We start from the raw sequence: 22,700 nt of genomic DNA, 5'->3' as shown, positions 1-22,700 counted from the left end.
TCATACTTTAAATTAAATTTTATTTTAAGTCGCGCGCTTGTGTCTCATGAAAGATGATGTCATGTTTTTCACGCCATCGCAGAATGACTTCTACTCAGACGGTAAGTTTTTTTTACTTGAAATTTCAATGTTCAGCACGAACTCCATTTGAAATTCAAAAACTGTTTCTCCTCGTTTGAGAGGAGATCTGCCAAGAACGGAGCTGGAGATACAACAGCACGCACACACACACACACACACACACGCACACACACACACTTCAGTGGCGCCCACCCAATTAGTTCACACAGTTCCCTCCATGTAGAAGAAAAAGCGTTCTGATCCGTCACGTTTATCCCACGACACCTTTATTTTGAAACACAAATCAATAACTAATTCACACATTTATCCTGCAGCATCAGAATGTGTTTCACTTTTATCCTCACGACGTGAATCCTCTGAATTCACGTCGAAGGAGACGCTAATCTAATGCTGTGTGTTCGGCGTGAAGGTGTGATTTAAATCTCGCGTGAATTCCCAAACTCCCACTCCTCAGATTTATTCCTGTCTCACCATCTTTCATCTCTAACACTTCACGCTAATTCGGCGTTTATTTTTTTACATTTAGGCAAACGATCAAACATCATTTATTTACACACTTTAATATAAAATGCGTAACGTGTGGAGCTATAATGCCTCGATAGAGAAGGTTGATCTTGATGCCAGTGGATCCTATCTGCCCCCCCCCCCCCCCAAACAAACATTTGCGTCTGTTCTGAGTTCGCGTTAATGTTCCATCACGTGACCGCCGGTCTGGAGCCGCAGCTGGATTCACGGAGCTCCTGTCTCCTATAATGATAATGAATGACGCTGAGCGGCTCGATCTGCTCCGCTCTACTCGTTTGTCTCTCTCTCTCTCTCTCTCTCTCTCTCTCTCTCTCTCTCTCTGTCGGTTTTCCTGGAGGTCACGAACCCGCCCCCGCGATAACAACTGTCTTGTCAAATGTAAGTTTCATGACAAATACGATAGAGACGCCGCTGAGCTCAGGAAACTGTCGTTCAAATGACGTCATTACCGTGTGACCGGACACAGAACAAAAACAAACGGACCTCCCGGCGCAACCTGCTTGAGTCATGAATAAAACACTAAAGGAATCCTTTCAAATGCGGCCCTGCATGGGGGGGGGTCGTCACAGGCCTCGCTGCAGGCCTCCGGATCAAAGGGGGGGGTCATAGTGGGCGAGCGTCCCGTTTGGGCCCGTTCGGTAAAGCAGGTGCGGAAGACGCACCGTCCGGATGGAGGACATTAAATCTTATATAAACACGCCCACATTTATAAAGATACAAATATATTTTATTTATTTATTGTTAACGTGATTTACTTTCAGACTTCATATAACATCCTCGCGTTGCAGATGTAAATCACGTTTTACTTCCACTCGGAGGGGGGGGGCGCATGTGCTGCCAGAGATGCTGCGATAACTTCTCGAGCTGGGGGGGGGGGGGGGGTTGCTATGGGAACGTGACTCATCACGAAGTCTTTCCGCCTTACCTCTTACCTGTGGCAGCTGGCAGGACTCAATGAAATCCCCCCCCCCCCCCCCCCACGGTGGATGCTTCCTGTTTAACACTTTTTGTGGGGCTTTGCGACATGAGCGATCGATCGATCGATCAATAAGTCCCATTAGACCCATGTTGGATTGAGTTCCAACAGAGACACTAGAAATCACTCAGAACTCTAAAAGACCTAAAAATAGCACGCGCTGCGTGACGTCATCGCTTTCCCCCACCTGTATGATCATTATGCAAAGGATTCACCTGTGATCTGCATGTTTCGGTCACGTGAGTCAACATTTATGCAAATGAAGTATGCTAATTTATGCAAATGATTCATCTCCTTTAAGGAGATCAACGGGTTTGTCCGTCGTGCGTGCGTCTCGCTGTCTGACCGTGCAGCAGAACGCGGTTGTGTTTCCGTGCTTGGGGTATGTTGTCACACACACCGCACGCACGCACGCACACGCACACGCACACGCGCACACACCTGTGTGGAGGAGGCCATCTGTCACACCTCTGCTAACCCTGTAAACAGAATCCTGAGCTGCCAGGCCTCGTCGGCGCTGGTTGCTCCCCAGCAGGAAGCTCTGCGCGCTATGCGGCCCCCAATAAAACCCGGATGTTGATGCGCGCGCAGGAAGACGGGGCCGACATTAGGAGCTCGTTTAAAGCAGGACTGATACTGGAGGCCGGCCTGGAGATCATATATTGATCTGGATCATTGGAGTCTTTGCAACTCCTCCATGGAGGAGACGCTATTGCTTAGAGTTTCCTCTGCCCATGGGCAAGGCACCTGTGCTGCAATCACCTGCCGTCGTGGATCTTGGTTCAAATCTTCCTCTTGAATTCAGCATATATCTGCACAGAACTTTTTTTAGAGTAAATAAATAATTCTCGTCCCCCCCCCCCCCCCCCCCCCCCTGTGATCGATGCAGCGACACCTATAAACGCGGGGCGGGGCGGATTGATTTGAGATTGATTGTGCAGATTTGCTTTAACGTCTTCCCGGAACAAAACCCCTAAAACGAATTGGATTGCCTCTCCTGGTCCTCCTCTTCTTCCTCCTCCTCCTCTTCCTCCTCCCTCCTCCTCCTCCCGGACGCGTGTGCCAGTTCGCCACGCACGCGTCACTTCACAGCGCACTTGTTTCTCTGCGCTGGCGGGGACGTTGGCGCGGAACAATCGGCGCGTTTCGGGGTGAGACGCGGCCGGAGGCTGCTCGGTTCAGCACTCCGGACAGCGCCCGCCGAACTTTGGAGCGGAAACGCCGCCGCCGCCGCGCGCTGGGCTCCAGCCGGCATGAGAAGGTGCGACGCGCAATCATGCACGCTGGAACCCCGAGAGGGCGCGCTCTGGACTGGAGACATGGACTTTGCTGAAGCCCTCTCCGCTCTGTTCATCGTCGGCGTCGCGCTCGTGTCGCTCCTCTCCAACCTGTTGGTGCTTTTATGCTTCGCGCGCAGCGCCGAGATCCGCCGCCAGGTGCCCGGCGTGTTCACCACGAACCTGTCCTTCTGCCACCTCCTCGTCACCGTCCTGAACATGCCCTCCACCGTGGCCGGGATCGTGAGGAACCAGCGACCTTCGGGGAGCGCGTCTGCCACGCGCTGAGCTTCCTGGAGACCTTCCTGACCGCCAGCGCCATGCTGAGCACGGCGGCCCTCGGCGTGGACCGGTGGGTCGCGGTGGTCTTCCCGCTCAGCTACTCCACCAAGATGCGCCACCGGACGCGCTGGGCATGGTGTGCTGCTCCTGGCTCCACGCCCTCGGCTTCTCCCTGACGGCGCTGCTCTCCTCCTGGGGGGGCTACAGCGACGTGTACGCGTCGTGCACCTTGCGGCCGAGCGGCGGCGGCGGCGGCGACGGGATTCGCTTCGCCATATTCACGGTGGTTTTTCACGCCACCAGCTTCGCGCTCTCGCTGCTCGTCCTGTGCGTCTCCTACCTGAAGGTGCTGAAGGTGGCCAAGTTTCACTGCAAGAGGATCGACGTCATCACCATGCAGACGCTGTTCCTCCTGGTCGACATTCATCCGAGGTATAAGCGCCCCCCCCCCCCCCCCTCCTATAGTTTTGTCACTGCTCAGAAGTATTTCTGTTGTTTTCAGCGTCAAACAAAGATGTTTAGCGGAGCAGAAGAGGAGAAAGCAGAGAGCCACGAAGAAGATCAGCATCTTCATCGGCTCCTTCATCGTCTGCTTCGCTCCTTATGTCATCACAAGGTAAGTACATTATTGATTAGGTTAACTCTTAAGGTTAATGACGTCATTTATGCACCTGCGGGGTTCATTATTTAGCTGTAGGGAGGAGGATGGGTGGGGCTGACCTCCTGACCTTTCAAAATCAGCAGCCATTAACAAAATAAAAGTTTAAGGACTTCTTCTTATGACGAGTTGAGTTTGACTTTTGTGCTCTTCGGGGTGCGTAAAAACGAAAAACTGCGCAAATCCAAAGTGTTTTTTTTTTTTTTAGCTGTTCCAGAACTATTTGTGACAGAACTTTTGTTCTGATGTTCTTCCGCCGCCGCCGCCGCCTCCTGCAGGTTGGCGGAGCTTCTCCCCTCCGTGGGCATCAACCGCCACTGGGGGATCATCAGCAAGTGCCTCGCCTACAGCAAGGCGGCGTCCGACCCCTTCGCCTACTCCCTCCTCCGTCAGCAGTACAAAAAGGTCCTGGTTACCGTCGCCAACCGGCTGCTGCAGCGCCGCGACCCGCACCCCGCCTCGTCCGGCCACAACAGCTCCCTGGACACGGAGAAAGACTAACTGCCTCCTGATGTGGAGATCAGGCCTTTTTTTTTTTTCATGGGATTTGTCGATCGCCCAACGTGAGTGAGCTTCCTGATTGTATTAGAGAGAGACCATGTTTGGTTTTTATGACGTTCTTGTCTTCGCAACAGGAGGGATGTGATGTAGCACAGATTTTTAAATGTGTAACTTTTCCAGCTGTTTAAGTCTTCATCTAAAAAAAAAATGCTGTTTTATAATTAGTTTAAATTTCGTTATTTTTTTTTTATTTTTTTTACAGTAACCCACTTGCTCTGGCAGGGTGGAAAACTATTAGTGGAATTTGTGCAATAAAAGCTGTCAGTTATAAAGCTATTAAAAAATATGAATGTTTTTAATGTCATTGAACTGAAATATCATTCTGCTATTTTAATTTGTGACTTTGCAAATTGAATCGCGAGGCACTGTTAAAGGCCTTAGAGGCTAAACGGCAAATAGTTTGTTTATTTATTTGCTATATCAATTGATGAATGAGGATCGTGGGAATTCTTGTGTAGGCAATATTCAACATTGTGCTCAACAGGAAATAAAAACGCTTTCTCGGTCGCTTCCAGCCCCTGCGTCCTGTTTTTGACGCCGTCTGCTTGAGCTTATTTATCAGTTATTCCAGCAGGAAAATCAGTTGAAACAAAGTCTTTGTTCATGGACCTTATAAATTATCTCTATTTTTTTTTTAAAAAGCAGTGTATTTAAATTGAGTTAAGAAATGGTGAGATCACACTGCCTTAATGGAATCTGTCCCAGAAGCTGCCAGAGTATCATGTGTATTTTTAGATGATCAATGGAACTATGAATAATTCAAATTTTAATTTCCAGATATAGAAACATTTGGCGAGGGATGATTTAAGACGGTACGGCGAGAGTGATGAAGAGCGCAAGACCGAAACAAGGTTTGCACCTGCATCAGATCAGACTTGTACTGCCATCTGCTGGGTAAAAGGACTCATGCAACCGCTTGTAAATATGCGTTCGATTTATTCACCAAAAACCACAGAATGACGTCAGGAAGAAATATTAACATTCAAAATCACATTTATGATTCAAAAATAAGAACAACAATTTTTTTTCGTTTTACATTCGTTTTATTTCTGACTTTAATGTTTGGAATCTGTAAAAAAAAACGTTTTTTACAAGACACGAGTTATGAACAACTATAAAAACATGTTTGATAGGAACACGTGGGTGAAAGAAATGCAGTGCAAATAATTGTATACACAATGTGCAGGTTTTTGCTGTGCTTTCTGACAAGAGGCTAAAACTTAGCATTGTGTAAAAGCACAAACACATTAGGTTAGCGACAACAGAACAGCAGTGGCTAACGCCCACATGTCGTACGATACAAATGAAAACTACAAACAGCAAAAGGCACTATTGGAGGAAATTAACCTGATATTTTTTTTCTCTCTTTCGTCAAACATCTTCTCCCATTTAACATACATTCTGTTTCCTGGTTCCTTATACTGGCACATTGAATGGCGGTTTTAGCTGTGGTGGCACTCGTGTAGCCTGTGCTACAGTTTCGTTTGATGTAAAATGGACTTAAAGACAACCAAAAAAAAAAGGGCGAGGCAGAGAAGTAGCACTTTGGTAAATACTGCCAGAACAATTTCAAAGCTGAAACTAAAACTAACATTTGAGCTAAAGCTTTAACAGCCACATGGATAATGCTAATGCTAAAGATGCAAATATTTATAAAGTTTCACGTTGATCCTTTTTTTTTTTCTATTATTATTGAAAATGTGTTAATTAGCATTAAACATAAAGAACAGCCGAGACATCGACAAGCACTACTTCTGAAGGCTTTTGATATGAATCTAAAGATTGCACGCATTTAACTTTTTACTTTGGTGTGTATAGCATAGCAGACGTCATTGCCAGAATAAGGTATCAAGGGACGGATCCATCGCATTCAACCTGATGAAGTCACAAATAGATTTCTTACACAACTACATCAAAGGAGTGGCGATCGGTGTGGCGGCGTCCTCATGAAAACACCGAGCTGCGTTGGTTGGCCTCCCCGACCTTCTCAAAGAACATGAAATCCTGCAAAGACACGACGACGGATGTGATTTTTTTGAGGCAGGACATGAAAGACAAAAAAAGGGAGGTAGAAATCTCACAATAAGGAAGCAGGCGCCCATAAGCACGGCCTTCATCTTCACGTCCATGTCCAGTGGGAACTGGATCCCGAAGTTGTCCGTGTCGGTGAAGACTTCCTTCAACAGGCCGCTCCACTGTTTGCTGATGCGCCCGATGGGCTTGTCGTCGTTTTTGCTCTTCAGCTGCAGAGAGAAGCGCAAACGCCGAATTCATGGACGACCAGAGACAAGACGGTCTCTAGAACCGTCCCGCTAACGGAGCCGCGAAACCTGAAAGCTCCCCACCTCAAAGTTGACGTCGCCACAGCAGTTACAGGCGAAGCAGGGTCCCTCCAGCTTCATCACCGTCTCCTTGTTGGCTCCCTGGATGGAAAAGCGCGGCAGGCACGGGTGCCAGTCCTGCTTGACGTAGCCGACCGTGGTGCCCGGCGGCGCCTGGACCTCCATCTGCATTCACACGGAGCGCACGGTTTACCCTGATAGTAACGCATCTCACGCGGTGCGGCGAGAACGTGGAGGATCCCCCAGATAGTCGGGACGGACAGAGGTCCCACTCACAGTCGAATTTAGAAAGTGTTCAACTGTTGGATCGGCAGGAAGCCTGCACGCAATTTTCAAAATAAATAGATCCATTTTGTTAAAGAGCTGATGGTTTGTTTTACTGAGATTCTTTAAATTGTGTTGTTTTTTTTGGGGGGGGGGGGGGCTCGGAAAGCTCTAAAGTCGATCAGCATTAATAAAAGGTTATTAAGTCAACACTTAAGACGACTATACAAACACCCCCCCCCCCCCCCCCTCACACACACCTCTTGCAGGCAGCAGGGGCACCAGCAGGACACGCAGCGGAAAGGCCGAATGAGGCGGATGACCTCGCGGTCCAAGTTGTCTTTGATCTTCATGTCGAAGCTGCGCAGCGAGCCGCAGCAGTTCCTGGTGCAGCAGTCGTTCTTCTCCTTGGCCTTGTAGATCTTCTGGCCCAGGCTGTTCTTGATCTCGTACTGGTTGTTCGTCTCGAAGCCGATGAAAGCTGGGCGGGTTCGGTTCGGTTTTAAACTCAATGCCGCAACGGAAAAACCTCCAGAACTGCCCCCCCCCCCCGATCGGTCGAGAAGACGTCCCTTACCTTCCAGGAGCTCAATTTTTTGATGGATCAGGATCTGGTCGATCTAAAAACCAGGAGGGAACGGCAATTTCAAGAAGAAGAAGAAGAAGAAGAAGAAAAAACAGAGGAAGTAATTTCCGGAAGAATCGTGAAAGGAGGTTTCTGATCTCGGGGGGGGCAACGCGGCCCTACCTGCATGAGGTACTCCAGCCCCGGCGGGACCCCGACGGCGGTCATTGCTGGAGCCGGAGCCGGGGCGATCGCTCCCGGGTAGCCGCCGTACTCTGGTCCTGGAACCGGACCAGGCTGGTACACGACGGGGGGCTGGTTCGGATTGTAGCCCACGTTGAAGCCCGGCGGCGGCGCTTGGCTGGGGTCTCCATAACCGCCGGGTCCGGGTGGATACGGAGCTGAAGAGGAACGGAAACACGCGGCGCAGATTACAGATCGATCCGACCACCTACGCGCTAAACACGCGGCTAGGAGGACGTCTCCGTTAGCCGCCGCGGCGCCGGCGCTGAATGAACAAGCCGGGGTTTTTTTTTTTGTTTTGTTTACGTGCTGGGGCATTCCAGCAGCAGGTCAGGAGGACGCCTGTCAGCAATTCAGTCTCCAAAATTCGGACGCCACTCCTGCCGGTAAGACACGAGCCCGGCTTTGAAAAGGAGGCGGCGGCGAGCGACGCATTCCTTCCATGACTCACCAGCGGATCTGCATAAACACTCGGATCTGACCCAACGAGAGCTTCCTTTTCGCCTCCTCTTGCGTCCCCCCCCCCGGCGGAGGTGCTGGACCTCGAGGGGGCGCCCAAAAAGGAATCTCGGAGATCTCGGAGGAGAGAAAGGTTTTTTCTTCCCGATTCACAGAGAGAGCGACGCTCAAGTGGGAAAAAGGAAAACCGGTTTTCAAGTGAAAACTAGCCGTTTCGCAACAGCGGAAACCATTTTGAACCAACGGGAAAACCCCGGTCAGGGTGGAAGGGAAAGTCAGTCGTTATCAAATGTGCACAAAAAAAGGCGGTTGCTTGCACAAAAGTCAACACACACACACACAAATGAAGTTGAGCTTACTGTGAGCGGACATGGCAACTGGGCGGCCTGCGTTCTTGGCACAGAGAAAAATGAGGTCACACTTCCAGGATCTCTCGGGGAGAAACTAGAGGAACGGAGGGGAGAGGAGAAGAGATGAAAGACAGACCGGGTGGGAGCGGCCAGAGACAGAAAGCATCCAGGGGTCACTGAAGGCCGAGCCGTGGGGTCATTTAAGCCCCGGAAAAACCAGGCGATGGATTCCAGGCCAGCAGAAACAAGGGATAAAAGGATCATATAGGAATACAAGCAGCTTATTGTTTAGGACTGTAAATAACCCGCATGCAACACCTCGCTGAGCCCAAAACCTGTTTTCAGGCAGGAAACGTGAAGCTCGACCGGTTCACAGAGACAGAGATCATAGCTGTGTTTTATTTTTATTATTATTACTGTCGATGCTAAACGCTTGAAACCTGAGGCGTCCAAAGCTCAGGTGTGTGCGTGACGTGGGAAGAAACGGGAGGACTGGCCTTCACGTTTTCCACCGACGCCCACTGTTGTTTATTTAGGCTTTTGTTCTACGATTTTACGCGATGAAGCTCAGTTTGCATGCAGATCCAGTTACAGTTTCTGTCGCAGCCCGATCCGCTCTCTAGTCAGACATTAACAGTACGCAGAAGAGAGGCTGTGAAAATATGAAATATGAAATAAATAAATAAGAGAGAGAGAGAGAAGCTCACCTCCGCTGTCGTCGCTGTCTTTTAGGAAACTGGAAGCGAACTTTGGAAAGAGCGAGCTCCGTGAAGGCTTCCTCCTCCCCGTCAGATGACTACCATTTAAGGCTTGAGTCACGCATAAAAATGTTGATGACTTCCGCGTCGTAATGGCGGACGCGGGCGGCAAACAGGACTTTAAGATAGTGGACGTGACTACTTATCTGTGCCTGAAGCCACAGATGGGCGGGGCGGGGCGGGGCGAGCCTCGGGAAAATTGCGTTTATCAACAACCACCTGATGGCGCTGTTAGCTCGTTGGCAAGTAAAGGCTCTGGTTTACGACATTTACGTAACTTTTTTTTTTTTTTTTTTTTTACCGTAGAAGCGTCCGTTTCCATATTGGCGCCACATTTACGCACGTCATTTACGTTGATATCGACATACCCCACAAGATGGCAGTGAAGAAGAAAGAAGCTACCGCGACGGCAAAGATGGCGGCGGTAGAGGAGGTTGTGACGATGTGCGTAGTAAATACATAATGGAGGCATGAAATTTAATCAACGTGTGGAAGAAGAGTTTTTTATATGCTTTTCCGGGTAGATTTGTCTTCTTCGGGTTGTGCGGACAGATTTGCCTTAACGTACTCGAAGCACGCCCACACCGCCCCTAGCGATCAACGGTGGTACTGATGTCAAGGCAAACAGAAAAAACACATCTTCTACTCAAACTTCTTGAAGGCATTCCAAACAGTTCTGTCAGACTTCATAGATTTGGAAACTGTCAACACAGTGTCCATTTGGCAAAAAAATAAATAAAACCAATTTCAGGACTTGAATCGTTTGATAAACCTCCATTTGTTACAGGATGAGCCTGAAATCCACTGGGAAGAACACAAGAAATGATCTCATTCATTCACTGACTCACCGTCACGTTGACAGGTGAGACGTGTGACCCAATCACGCCCACTAGCGGCAGAACACCGACATGACAGCTGTGTGCTCAATTCAAACTGCTCTACTGTACTGTATACCAGAAAAAAACATAAAATAAACTGCCTCACATGCAAGAATAAAGATTATAAATACAACACCACCTTTAATTCCCAAAGAACTTTTATTTCTCAAGCTACGATTAATGAAAACAATATCAGACTGCAGAAAATATAGATTTTTTGCTTGGGTATTTTTCCTCTTTCCGCTCCACATATGTACAGTTGTCAGAGACCGGCATATGTACATAGAATTGAAATAGTAGCGTGCGCAACCGCTACCGGAGACTTACCAGGAAACTCCCACCAACAGAAAGGAAAGAAGCACATGGTAAAAACAAAACACGAACAAATGCCACAACCGACATGGCATCACCCGATCCCTGTACACTACGACTTTGTTCTTGATGAGAGACAATCTGAAATCCATTCCCTGATGCAGGCGCATCGCTAATCCAGCTTTCCAGAAAGCTAAACAAAAAGAAAAATAATAATAAAACAATTACATGCACAAAAAACAAGGAAAATAAATATTTACAACCATTCAATGAACAAAGCCTCAGACACCGCCAAGCCAACTATTTTCCCAGGAACAACCGCCTCAAATCAGGTGAGCTTTTAAACCAAAATTAAACACGAAACGGAAAACATCAAAACCCGAAGCGTTGTTCGTGGTAATTAGCCATTAGCGACTAACGGGCCGGACGGGGAGAAACGTTAAGCGCTCAATCGTGAAAGTACACAGCGACACGCCAAGTACAGTTTTACTCAGTCGTACCTCGTCGTAGTCCAAACGCGAGCTAGCGAAATCATTACGAAATTATATTTGGGTGTGTAACGTCAAAGAGCACTGCCGAAGGAACTGTGTGGAACGTGAAATGGAGCAATCCAGACGCAACACATTAAACGCTAACAGACTGAAGCCAAAGAAAACGTAATCTGAAACGGATGAGATTATTATTTCAAATTTCAGGTGACAATCACAACCCCCCCCAAAAAATAAAATACAAAAATCAACCCGCCAGCAAGGGATGAAAAATAAAACGAGCTGCCCACCTACGCAAATAAAGGAGTGACATTTCCCCTCTCGAGACTAATCTGTCAATGTGCGAAATGTTCATTGAGGGTAAATGTTATTCGATTGAGAACGTCCTCGAGACAAACATATTTTTTTCTTGCCGACTGTTAACATCCTAAAGAAATAAACCTTAACTCGATATGCGCCTTAAACAACCGAGGGACTAAGCGTGAAAATGTATGTGCATGTGAACACAGCGGAAAAACAAAAGGCAATTAATAATAATAAAAAAAAAAAGGACAAATAAATGACTCCCCGTTGTCTCGGTGTCCTTCCGTCCAGTTCTTCGGAGATAGGCCAGAGAACAACGAGGGATAAATATGAAAGTTTGCGATTGTCAAACAAAATCGAACAAAGTGACAATAACAGTTGTCATCAGGTGATAATTTAGGCTCGTCTTGGCTGCAGGCATCAAAGAAAACAGCAAAAAAAAACAGGGCGGACGCGTCCTCTGTCCCTCATCTCAGCCATCTCTAGGGGTCTTTTTTGTGTCCCGACCGCCTCACGTCCCTGCACTTGTGGCAGTAAAAGATGTCGGGAACGTTGGACTTCTTGATCTTCGCGCACGACAGGTGCACCCATATGCCGCACTGGTTGCACTCGATCATCGGCCTTCCTGCGAACGGCTTCCCGCAGTAACAGGTGATCAAGTCCCACGAATCGTCCCCTGCGTTTGAGAGAAAGCGCGGCGACAACGACGCGGCTCGTTAAAAATGCTGCAAAGCGATTGAACAAATAAAAAAAAAAAAAAAAAACACACACACAAGACGGCGCTCGTGGCGTTATAAACGACATCGTACCTGATTCCACCATAATGTCTTCATCAGCAATCCAGGTCTCGCCCTCGCTGGAGCTCATCTCCGCTTCCCTGAGGGACTCCTCCGGCTGCATCTTCCCCAGACTCGGCGCGCTCGGGGTGGAGCCCCCGTGCCCGGCCAGCTCCTGCCGGACGGGCCGTACCTCTGCGTGTGTGTTCCGTGCCTCCGAGTCCGTCTCGCTCTGAGCGGACGAACTCTTGAGCTTCTTGGCTTTCGGCTCTTTAGAGTTTTTGCTGCGCTTGATGCGGGCCCTTTTCTCGCCCTCGCTGCTGCCGCTGTCCGCCGCGGCCGTGGCCGAACCCAGCGACAGCCTCTTCAGCTTCTTGTCCTTCTTGCGCTCCGCCTTGGAGCTGGCCTGGTCCTCGAACAAGGAGTCTTTGAGGCGCATCTTGTCCAGCAGGGTGCTGTCAGAGTGCATTCGACGGATATTTTTGCCCTTGTTTGCGCGAGCTTTGCGGACAAACGTGTGGATGGTGTGAATGTCGGAGCTTCCGCCCGCCCAGGTATTGCCCATAGAGCTGCCGCCGCCGCCATCGGCCGACAACCCTGAACTGCGTGAAGAGCTGGATGACGTCGGGGACCACGAACTTTCCTACAACAAAAAGAAAACGGCGGCGGGGGGGGGGGAGATCACGATCAAGCAAATCTAGCAACAGCGCTCTTTTCCTCACATCAACGCCGACACACGAGGAACGTTACCTCTTTTGGACTCGGGATGTAGCCAGCGTAAGCCAACACGAAGCTGCAGAACTTGTTGAAGTCCTCCACCGTCCTCTTTTTCCTCTCTGGGGGCTGAAGGAAGCGCAGCCTGTATCAGCAGGTGAAGCTAACCCAGACAAGCTAAAAGAAACTATCAAGACTACTCAGTAAAAACAAAAAAAAAACAGTACTTACCAAAGTTTCCGTTTTGCACGTCAATCGTGAATCTGGTGGAGAGGGGGGGTGGAGAGGGGGGGTGGAGGGGGGGGGGGGGCAATTAGATGCGCGTATCTCTTGTTCACACAGACAGCTCACACACAGAATTAACAATTGCCTGGGTGCGATCACATGTCGGCTAACGCTAGCATTAGCTTGCTAACACTGGTCCAGCAGCTCACTCTTATTATCGGTGATGATCAATCTTCGTCGTGTCGCGTCTGTCGGAGTTGATCGAATCCCCCGACAGTGCTAACGCTTTATATGGGAAGCAATACGAGTCCGTTATTGGACGCACAAGAGTCGAATTCCGACATGCTAACCCGGCGAACATAAAGACGTCCCTGGCTTCAGATTCCGCCACCCGACAACTATTAATTAAACTTAATACCGACGTCGCTATTTCAGTGAAACGCCCAGTCTGCTAGCTGCCAAGGTTGAAACATAACTTTAACGTTATTGTCTAGCATGCTACCGTTAGCTAGCTAGCTGGCAAGTTGAGGGTAAGCTAGCTAGCTAGCTAGCATAATACGTTACGCGATTCGCAGCGATTACATTTTTAGTTTTTGGCAATCATGTGATCCATACATGCCCGACGAATGTGAAAACAATTACTTTGGACTAAACACGGAAAACGGTTCGTTTCGGTGTGTAAAAAGAGAGTCACGTCATGCTAACGATCGGTCGAGATAGCTAATTATAGCCATTTTCTCCCTTAATCTCGAAATCAGGTGCTAATTAGCTTTGGATCTTGGGGTTAGCTCAGGCGTGAGGCAAACGTCCGTTTAATCGAGAGGAGTTGCCGCTTCGGAGGTTTGAGTTGACGTTAAACGTGGTGTCATCCGTGGGTGTAAAAGTTAAAGTTAACAAATGCTTTCAGGGAGGTGGGGTAGCGGCGAAGCTAGCCGTCCAACCATTAGCCACAAATGCCTCGGCTGCCCCGTCAACGCAACGCAACTGTGCAACGGATGCGTAAATATTTGGTCAGCCACACGAAATCCAGCAAAATGAACTCGCTCTGACGCCATTTCGATTAAACTGCCGACGGATTGTGTATCTGTCAACGCGAGAACCGCTAAGAATACAACATACGCAACCGAATGTGCGCCGTTAGCATTAAAGTTAGCTTGTCAGTGATCAGTAAAACAAAGTAGCTATCTTACAGCAGAGAACACTAAAATGGTGCAAATATCGTTTGATTATTGTATCCGCAACGCTTACGTACCTTGGTGCTCAGACATTATGTCAAGCATTGTCGCCCGTCCGACGAGGCCTCGATCCGAGAATCAGGAGCAGCGGAGCGAGCTAGCCGGAATAGCGGCCGTCGCGCTGTGCCTTCCCCCCCCCCCCCCCCCACCGGCGTGGCTGCAAAGTTACCGCCGGGCAACTTCAACAACAGCCAAGGCAAGGGCGCGGAAGACAAGTCGTTGCTTATCTGTCGCTCGAAGCTGTGATGTTCCCTCGTCCGGAGATTCGTAGCGACAGAAGCAAGCCGCCTCTGCAAGACGGCTAAAATACAAAGTCCAGCAGCTACAGCTCCCTTTTCACCATCCCAGCATTCACAGTGACGTCTGGCACGCGTAAAAGAGTCTTTAGAAAAACGCGCTCACTGGTGCAGAAGTTCATAATGGAAACTTGTCCGAAGTTTTTTTTTTTTTTTCTCCGTTCCTCCGCCGATCGCACACGAAACGGCAACGCTTCTGACTTTGCTCCGCACGGTCCGTCTCTCCGTGCGCGGCAGAAACCTCTTGAGGCTGCCAGCGGAATGGTTCCTTTGGGGGGGGTTACTGGGTAATGTAGTTTCTCTTTCGTCGTCTTTACCACACAAACAAACGGGTCTGTGAATCATGCTTGGACTACATCTCCCTAACGCGATTGACAAATACGGTGATGGGAACTCTGGGATATGACGTTTTAAAATGTCAACTATCCAAAAAAAATGCTACGTAGCTAAACGTGCTGGTTGGAAATGTTCTAATTCCTTTAGGCGCTTATATTTCAGTAATTTAAGCGATTTAAGGTTCCTGTTGTTGAATTGCTGAATTCACGGACGTCTTATCGCGATATTAGCGCACAGCGTGCTAGCTAACTAAAAGCTAAGGCTACTTTATCGTAGTACCATGTTGACAGACTTATTGCAAAGCACTGATGGTGGGGTATTTCATATAATACAAGGTAGGAGTTCTAAAATGTGTATTTATTAAGTCGGAATCGTGAGCAATAGCCTAACCGGGTCAGATCTGACCCCGAATCAAAGGTTTGCTGTGAAGTCATGTAAATGTCTCTACGTCGGTAGATTCTGCCAGTTGTTGTGGTCGGAGCCTCCTGAAGAGCTTCATCAATTATGCGCTGAACAGGTATTCTTAACAAATAAGTAAGATAATGTATATATATTTTTTCTCTCTCCCACGTATTTGCTTCAAAAATGAACGCGTGATTAAAAACCTTCTGAATGCAGGGATGAAGCTGTCCACGTCCTTGGCTTTGAGGTCAGTGAAGAGGAGATGAAAGATGGATTGAAAGGATCCCAAATTCAGAGGTGACTTATTAATACTTATCAAACGGCACCTTGACACCCAGCAGTTTCTTATATATTGGCAAGGGAGAACATGTTGTCAGTCAGAAATTTTTAAACTGAGCGTTAATTATATCTCTTTTTTGTCACACAGGCTGCGATTCCACAATGCTCATACGGACCCCCTCGGCTGGACTGATGAGAAAGCTTTCACCGTTCAGCAGTTCAATTTGGAAGCACTTGTGCATCTGGTCAAGCAAACGCCTCGCCCCAAACCCGCCACCTTAGTGATCGACTCTCTGTCATGGATTTTGAGACACCACAGCCCGTCGGTTGTCTGTCGGACTCTTGACCAACTCAGAAAAGGCAAAAAAGAACGTTAATCCACTTAATGTCTGCGCATCATCTTTGCAGGTTTAATTTTTTGAGTGCAGCTGAACTTTTTTTTCCTGTGATTTCATTAGGGGGATCTGTGAGATCTATCATCAGTCTCCTCCATGCGGATATGCATCACAGAGGTACGGTGGGAAGTGTGTGCCAGTTGGCCACTTCCGTCATTACTGTAGCACCTGGGATGGAGGGAGACGGAACGGTGGCAAAAATGACCAAGCGCTCAAGATCGGGCAAAGTCGTGCAAGATGTAAGCCGCGGTTCCCTTTGGACTATTTTGTGTGTCTCTGTAGTAAAAATATTGTGTAATGATTTTGTGTCCTAAGGAAGAGATTTTCATGATCAAAGGGGATTTTACAGTCGTAACACAGAGTAGGCCGAGCCCAACTGGACTGAGGCTGGCTGACCCGGAGGAGCAGGAGGTGCAATATAACTCTTTGTACATCGGCGCCATTTGAACACCTGGCTTTTCTTTTACATGGTAGCACTGAAAAGGCCTTTTTTCTTTGTGTTTACATAGATGGATCCAACAGCCAAGCTGACCTTTAACCTTCGACTATCCGACGCGGAGCGCAAAGCCAGGGAGAAACTTTCACTTCCCTTTGTCTTCAGCAAAGAGAAGTGAGAAACTTTCCAATATTTTCTTTCTTTGTCATTATTTCTATTTGCATCCCATAAATGTTAGTCTCATGTTTTTAATTTAAATACTGAAACACGGTCCCTTTTTTTTCTTTTCAGGAAAACAGCTTTGCTCCATTCAGGCCCAGGTTCAGGAAAAATTCACTATGAGCCTGATGCCAATGACGACTTTGATGAGGAAGACCCTGATGATGATCTTGATCTCTAGGGTTACGACACCAAAGTTAATTTTTTTCCTGCTTGCTATTCAAAGACAATCAAGTGGTTTCCGGTTGAGGAGATTCAAAGCTTTTTTGCCATCTCATGGAGCTCTGAAGATACAGTATAAAATAACACGCAACATTCCTGTAAAAAGCCTGTATTATATCTATTAAATGATTTTGCCCGGAGATGTTTTCTTAATGCTATTTTTAAGTTTACATTTTTCTGCATGTAATTTTAGACTGCTGTAAAGTGCTATTTTTTGCTGTGGTTCAGGTTTTGTAAAATACTTGACACATTAATTTTTCCCGAGGCCCTAAAAACTATATGATCCAATTGAAACAATCTGATATGGAAAATCCATCAAGTCATGGCTTTTCATTCACATATGTGCATTTTTCGCACAATCACAATCAGTGCATTAGTTTAAAAAAAAAAGCTTAAAAATTGAAGTAGATCACTCAAGTTCAGTGGTGGAATATTATAATATAATATATAATAGTCAGCTCATTTAATTTAGTGAATATAATTTTTTTATTCGGAACTGCACCCAAATTGCACACGCTCATTAATAAAAGACCCCTATATATACCAGATTTTGAGATCAAAAACCTGAGAAATCACGTTAAAAAACGTCCTATCTTCGTGTTAAGCGATGAAATTCCTGAATTTGCAGCTAAATTAAATGTTTTTTGGTTCCAATATCCATTCAGTCACACAACTGCTAAGGAAAAAAAAGCATTCACAAAAATCATGACATATAACCATAGTAGAAATCAGGAGCGCGCTCGTCCACGTCTGTTTATTTTCCTTCCACGTGGACGTGCTGCGCGCGACCACCGGATCCCTGGCGGAAGTGACGGCAACACGGCGATGGCGGCTCGCAGTCTCATTCCGGATTTCTACTGGACTACAAACTGATTTTAGCTGGGCCGGTCGGACTTTGTGGAACTTTTGGGAAGCTGTCCCTCTTCGGAGTCTTGACGCGGTGACCCGGTCGTTAACAACGAGCGGCCCCGCCGTTTTTTTTGGGGGGGGGAGGGGGGTTATTTTCTGTTCCTGGCTTCAAGGTGGTCAGTCTTTTCGAGCTAGCGGTAGCTTCGTGGCCGCTAGCTAGCGTTAGTCGGTACACGGCTAGCCGCTGAGCTAGCTTGTCAACGAGCGGCGCGCTGGGGTCCGCCGCGCAGCGACGTTTCTTTTTAAACCGCGGTTGTCTTTCTGTTCACGCCGGAAATGCGTTCTGTCCCGCGTTAATCGTGCCGCAGGCGTGCAGAGCGAGGTTCTCACACGTTTGCTTGGCTTCTGGCTAGTTTTACTTTCACTTGCAAGAGACTTCTTGAATTAAAACCTGGGAGAAAGGCTGTTAACTTGAGGCTTGCCCAGGCTAGTTCTGGGGGGGGTCCGTCAACATGCTGAAGACCCGGCAGTGTTTGCTTGGCCTCCGCACCTTTCTCGGCGTGACGTCGAGAATATGGGGCTTCATCATGTACATCCTCAGGAAGCACCTCCGAACGGTAAGAATCAGTGGGTTGTCCCCGTTAACCACGAGCGGAGCCGGTGTCATGGCTGCCACGTGTGTGTAAATAATAATCACATCTCAGATCACCTGTAGTGTGGATCGATCATGATAGTTTTTTATCAAATGAGCAATAAGCATTTTGTGCTTATTGCTCATTTGCACTTTCAGACGTAGGTGCTGTCAGTCGTTAGTAGACATACATATATATATATATATATATGTGTATATATATATATATCTGAGTGGACTTTGACTCCATCTCCGCATCCTGGACGATTGCCCCGTGTCATAATCGCCTCGAGGCAGAAGCTCAGAGCGTACTGTTCTCTCTCGTTGTTCTCTTTTTAATGATCCTGCCTCATGCAATAGAGGATTCTTTTTTTCAGAAAAACTATTAAATATCAGTCCTTGATGCGCCCCCCCCCCCCCCACCGTGGTGCCCGGCAGCTGCTCCCACCCACCAGTAGGCTTCCCCAGAGCGTAGGAGCAGCAGCAGGAGGTGACACAGCGGAAGGCCCCGCCACCCACCTTTCTGTGGGTGCCTCACACTCCACTGACACCCACCGACAGCTGTGGGGGGGGGATAAAAATAGCCCTGTAAAGAATAGAGCAGAGCCCCCCCCCCCAGGGGGGCAAGAGCATTCAAAAAGACCCTCCTCTGGAGTCGCCGTTTTACTGGCATCCTCTTTTCTTCTTGAGTATCCTCCCACTAAAGGCAGGGGGGGGGGGGGGGGCATCTAATGTGTCTCAATAATGTGCCGATAATCTGACGTTCATCTCTTCCGTCTCGCAGATAATCCAGTATCAGACGGTCCGGTACGACACCCTGCCTCTGTCGCCCGTCTCCCGAAACAGACTCAGTGAGTAGACGATCGGTTTCCCCGCGGCGTCGGAATCTTCGGTATTTTGTTTTGACATTTCGGAAAAGTTTTTCGCGGCCGCTTTTATTATTTTTAAGGAGGCGTGCTTTTCAAACGACGTCGAGCGTAGACGGCGTCGCGATGGGTCTGTTGGGTTTCAGGTGGAAGGAGGCGAAAAACCGGTTTGTAAAGGAAGAACGGGGGATTCTGCTGTAAACCAAAGCTTGCATGCTTGACGACACACGTGCACCGACGCACACACACACACGTGCACACACACGCACACACAGCGAGTAGCCTGGCTTCGTTAGCTGCGCGTGCCGCTAATCAGTCTGTGTCCGTATTACCATGATGAACTCCAGACGCGGTAAAGAGGAAGATTCTGGTTCTGGACCTGGACGAGACGCTGATCCACTCTCACCACGACGGGGTCCTCCGACCCACAGTGAGACCCGGCACGCCGCCAGACTTCATCCTAAAAGTGAGCGCGTTCACGTCCCACCGGTGTGTCCCAGCTGGACGCCGCCGTGACCGGGGGCTCTTCTTCTGTGGTCTTCCTCACGCAGGTCGTCATAGACAAGCATCCGGTCAGATTCTTCGTTCATAAAAGGCCGCACGTCGACTTCTTTTTGGAAGTGGTGAGTGTCGGCCTGCCGCCAGGCTTCACTTTGCGTGTTTGGCGATCTTTTTGTGACTTACTGGTGTGCTTCGTCCCGTGCGTGTGTGCATGTGTGTGTGTGTGTGTGTGTGCGCGCGCAGGTGAGCCAGTGGTACGAACTGGTGGTTTTCACAGCTAGCATGGAGATCTACGGCTCGGCAGTAGCCGATAAGCTGGACAATAACAGGAACATCCTGAAACGCAGATACTACAGACAGGTACCGCTTGGAGCCGCTGATTAAAGCGGATGCTCCCTCGCCCTTTGACGTCTCTCTCTCTCTCTCGTGGTGTTGGTGACTCCCCTTTTTCGTTTGGTTTCTCTCTCTCTTTTGCCAGCATTGTACGTTGGATCTAGGTAGTTATATTAAAGACCTGTCTGTAGTACACGATGACCTGTCCAGCATCGTCATCTTGGACAACTCGCCCGGCGCTTATCGAAGCCATCCAGGTAGGACCCGGAAGCCACAGAAGTGCCGTGCGCGCGTGTGTGTGTGTGTGTGTGTGTGTGTGTGTGTGTGCGCGTGTCAGCCGGCTTCGCTAGCTCACGTTCACGTTCGCGCGGCCACAAACGAAGCGGCGTGAAATCACGCCCCGCGCCCGTTCCTGCTTTCTGCCCTCCAGACAATGCGATACCGATCAAGTCCTGGTTCAGCGACCCGAGTGACACGGCGCTGCTCAACCTGCTGCCTATGCTGGATGCCCTTCGGTAAAGAGTTGCCCCGTCCGTCCATTTCCTTGACCTCCAATATAAAGCTCATTTTGAATGAGTCCCGGTGTGTGTGTGTGTGTGCCTCTCTTTAACTCAGGTTCACTGCAGACGTGCGCTCCGTCCTCAGTCGAAATCTCCACCAGCATCGGCCCTGGTGATTGGCTGAACTGGGAGTAGGCGGGCCTTTTGTCGGCCGGCCTCTTCCTCTTCTTCTCTGCTGGCTTCCGTCCTGACGACCCACCGGGCCGCTCCGTGCCTCTCGCACGCGTCCTGGGGAGATGAGGGTTTGGGATGAACAGTACGGGGTTACTGGAGCCCCCCCCCCTGGAACTACTGAGGAGGGAGGGGCTAGCCACATTTTTTTATTTTTTTTATTTTTGATTATCTGTATCCCCCCCCCCCCCCCTCAAAAGAAAACGGAGCTTCTCTGCCTTAACGCTCCTGATACTGACTGTGTGCATATGAAGGTGAACTTGGACTTGAGTGGGGGGGAGGGGGGGGGGGGGGGGTTATGCTTGCTGAGCTCCTTAGTCCCTTTTGGATCGCCATAGCAACAAAGACAATTCTACATTAATTTGTCCTCCTCCTTCGCCACCACCAAGCAGACGACTCGTGCGTTTACTGTATTAACAAAACAGAGGCCCCCTTTTTCATTTATTTTTTTTTAGATCAAATGCTAAATTCTTTTTTCCATGAAGAATGGATCAACTTCGAGGTGCAATCGAATCACTCTGTTCCCAAAACGCTCCGCGTGAGACTGAAAAGTTGTACGTAATAGAGAGCGGCTCGTAATCGATGTGCGGGCCGCTGCGCCGTTTCGCTATTATATAATATGACTTCATACCGTTACATTTCACTCGCCCCAAATCTTCAGTGTTCCCCTCTCGATTAAGCCCCGAACAATGTCCGTCTTGTCGAGGCTCCCAGAGGCTTCTTATTGGCTCCCATCTCCAGGTCTGTGTTACTAATAAAACACTCGTCAGTATCGACCAGTTTACCGTCGACTTTGTGTTCTCTGAATGCGTCGCGTTCGGGCCATCTTTGCATTTTGCACCCCGTCAGCTGCTGATTTGAGGAAGAGCTCGCGTTTCCTGCGTCGACGCGTTGCTGGTGAGCCGCTGCCATCGTGTGGCGTGACTGAAACCCTCAACCCAACGCGAGAGGCCCGGAAAAAAAATACTGCTGGCTGTCAAGAAGTCCATCCCTGCAGGCGTCTCGCAGGGTTGTCCTCTTCGTCTCTGAATATTCTCTGTGCGTTTTTTGACACATGCTCCAGATCATTTTTCTACACCCGTCTCAGATTAAAAACAACAACCCTCAAAAAACTTAGTGGGAGGTCCCTGACGCAGAAGAGATGTGTGTCTGCAGACGATGTGAACCTTAGGGTGCGGTGTTTTTCCAGATTTGAAAGAAAAACAAGTCACCTTCCGGTTAACATCAAAGGGATGTTAAAGTGTTTCCACTGATTATCTTTGGAGACGATGGACGCTGCCTATTTCAGTGCGTCGAGCCATTTGGCCGGCAGTAACTTGTGCAACCGGTTAGTAGCTTTCCTTGGAAGAGGGACTGAAGTCACCCACTCGTGATGCACGTCGTTTCGTGTTCGTTTATTTTCCTAATCTCTGTAGAGATGTGATTTAGAGAATAAGCGAACTGATTTTTGTCTGCCTGTTATGCACGTTTTTAATAGGAAACAGTTACAGGTACTGCTGCGGATCGGCACTAGTTTAAGACGAATGTTGATCATTGACATTTAAAGAGATGGACTTTCCCCTCGTTGTTTTTCGATTTCAAGGTTTGACTGATCGAACGTGACCGTTGTCTGACGTCACAACTGGAAGTAGCCAAACTTCCCGTAAATCTAGTCATTATTCATAACTTACAATGGTTATTATTTTTTGCTGATTAAACGCGCCGCTGATCCATACATGCTGTATTTAATTTGCTTCTTCTGTTTGACTGCTTAGCTGCTAAATGCTGGGCCTCGGTCATATGACAAGGACGCCTGCCTCGTCGCTGCCCTGCCCAATGTCTCCTTGCGCAGCGTTTGATCAAAATAAAATAGTGCCACAGAAGAAAATGAAATTTTGTGCTCGGACTACCTCAAAAACAAGTAATCTTACAAGTACTGTGTTTTACTCGGGG

General features: G+C 48.5%; 6 protein-coding genes across 7 annotated transcripts in view; 4 read left to right on the top strand and 2 right to left on the bottom strand.

The window, feature by feature from the left end:
• trmt44 (tRNA methyltransferase 44 homolog) overlaps positions 1–2,248 on the top strand; it is a 4,579-nt gene extending 2,331 nt beyond the window's left edge. Inside the window, exon 9 of the mRNA XM_068756078.1 lies at positions 2,174–2,248. Within this exon, the coding sequence (XP_068612179.1) occupies positions 2,174–2,248 (75 nt within the window). The remainder of the gene's footprint in view (positions 1–2,173) is intronic.
• Positions 2,249–2,901: 653 nt separating this feature from the next.
• LOC137911539 (G-protein coupled receptor 26-like) lies at positions 2,902–4,300 on the top strand. The gene is given in 5 exon segments (XM_068755919.1): positions 2,902–3,118; positions 3,121–3,258; positions 3,261–3,573; positions 3,644–3,757; positions 4,078–4,300. Coding segments are annotated over 5 exon segments (1,005 nt in total).
• A 990-nt stretch (positions 4,301–5,290) lies between these two features.
• plscr3b (phospholipid scramblase 3b) lies at positions 5,291–9,431 on the bottom strand. The gene is made up of 8 exons (XM_068755690.1): positions 9,291–9,431; positions 8,593–8,677; positions 7,715–7,932; positions 7,544–7,586; positions 7,227–7,447; positions 6,706–6,867; positions 6,442–6,603; positions 5,291–6,364 (listed from the first exon to the last, which is right to left on the bottom strand). The coding sequence occupies exons 2-8, from the start codon at positions 8,603–8,605 to the stop codon at positions 6,305–6,307; spliced, it is 879 nt and encodes a 292-aa protein (XP_068611791.1). The 5' UTR covers positions 8,606–8,677; positions 9,291–9,431; the 3' UTR covers positions 5,291–6,304.
• Positions 9,432–10,370: 939 nt separating this feature from the next.
• Positions 10,371–14,317, bottom strand: phf23b (PHD finger protein 23b). Its single transcript, XM_068755837.1, has 5 exons — positions 14,290–14,317; positions 13,044–13,075; positions 12,849–12,941; positions 12,132–12,741; positions 10,371–11,998 (listed from the first exon to the last, which is right to left on the bottom strand). Exons 1-5 carry the CDS (start codon positions 14,315–14,317, stop codon positions 11,805–11,807), a joined length of 957 nt encoding a protein of 318 aa, XP_068611938.1. The 3' UTR covers positions 10,371–11,804.
• Positions 14,318–15,184: 867 nt separating this feature from the next.
• Positions 15,185–16,990, top strand: elp5 (elongator acetyltransferase complex subunit 5). Of its 2 annotated transcripts, XM_068755930.1 has the most exons (8): positions 15,185–15,239; positions 15,361–15,421; positions 15,523–15,603; positions 15,734–15,945; positions 16,044–16,219; positions 16,296–16,391; positions 16,490–16,590; positions 16,708–16,990. In XM_068755930.1, exons 1-8 carry the CDS (start codon positions 15,185–15,187, stop codon positions 16,814–16,816), a joined length of 891 nt encoding a protein of 296 aa, XP_068612031.1. In that variant the 3' UTR covers positions 16,817–16,990. The 2 variants fall into 2 exon arrangements, with proteins under 2 accessions (XP_068612031.1, XP_068612032.1); XM_068755931.1 differs by lacking the exon at positions 16,296–16,391.
• Positions 16,991–18,218: 1,228 nt separating this feature from the next.
• Positions 18,219–21,017, top strand: ctdnep1a (CTD nuclear envelope phosphatase 1a). Its single transcript, XM_068755901.1, has 8 exons — positions 18,219–18,323; positions 19,122–19,188; positions 19,551–19,669; positions 19,755–19,826; positions 19,948–20,064; positions 20,183–20,294; positions 20,468–20,552; positions 20,653–21,017. Exons 1-8 carry the CDS (start codon positions 18,219–18,221, stop codon positions 20,711–20,713), a joined length of 738 nt encoding a protein of 245 aa, XP_068612002.1. The 3' UTR covers positions 20,714–21,017.
• Positions 21,018–22,700: the final 1,683 nt, after the last annotated feature.

This window comes from Brachionichthys hirsutus, chromosome 23, assembly GCF_040956055.1.
Source record: "Brachionichthys hirsutus isolate HB-005 chromosome 23, CSIRO-AGI_Bhir_v1, whole genome shotgun sequence".
NCBI classification, from domain to species: Eukaryota; Metazoa; Chordata; class Actinopteri; order Lophiiformes; family Brachionichthyidae; genus Brachionichthys; species Brachionichthys hirsutus.
This window is presented reverse-complemented; position numbering and strand designations above follow the sequence as displayed.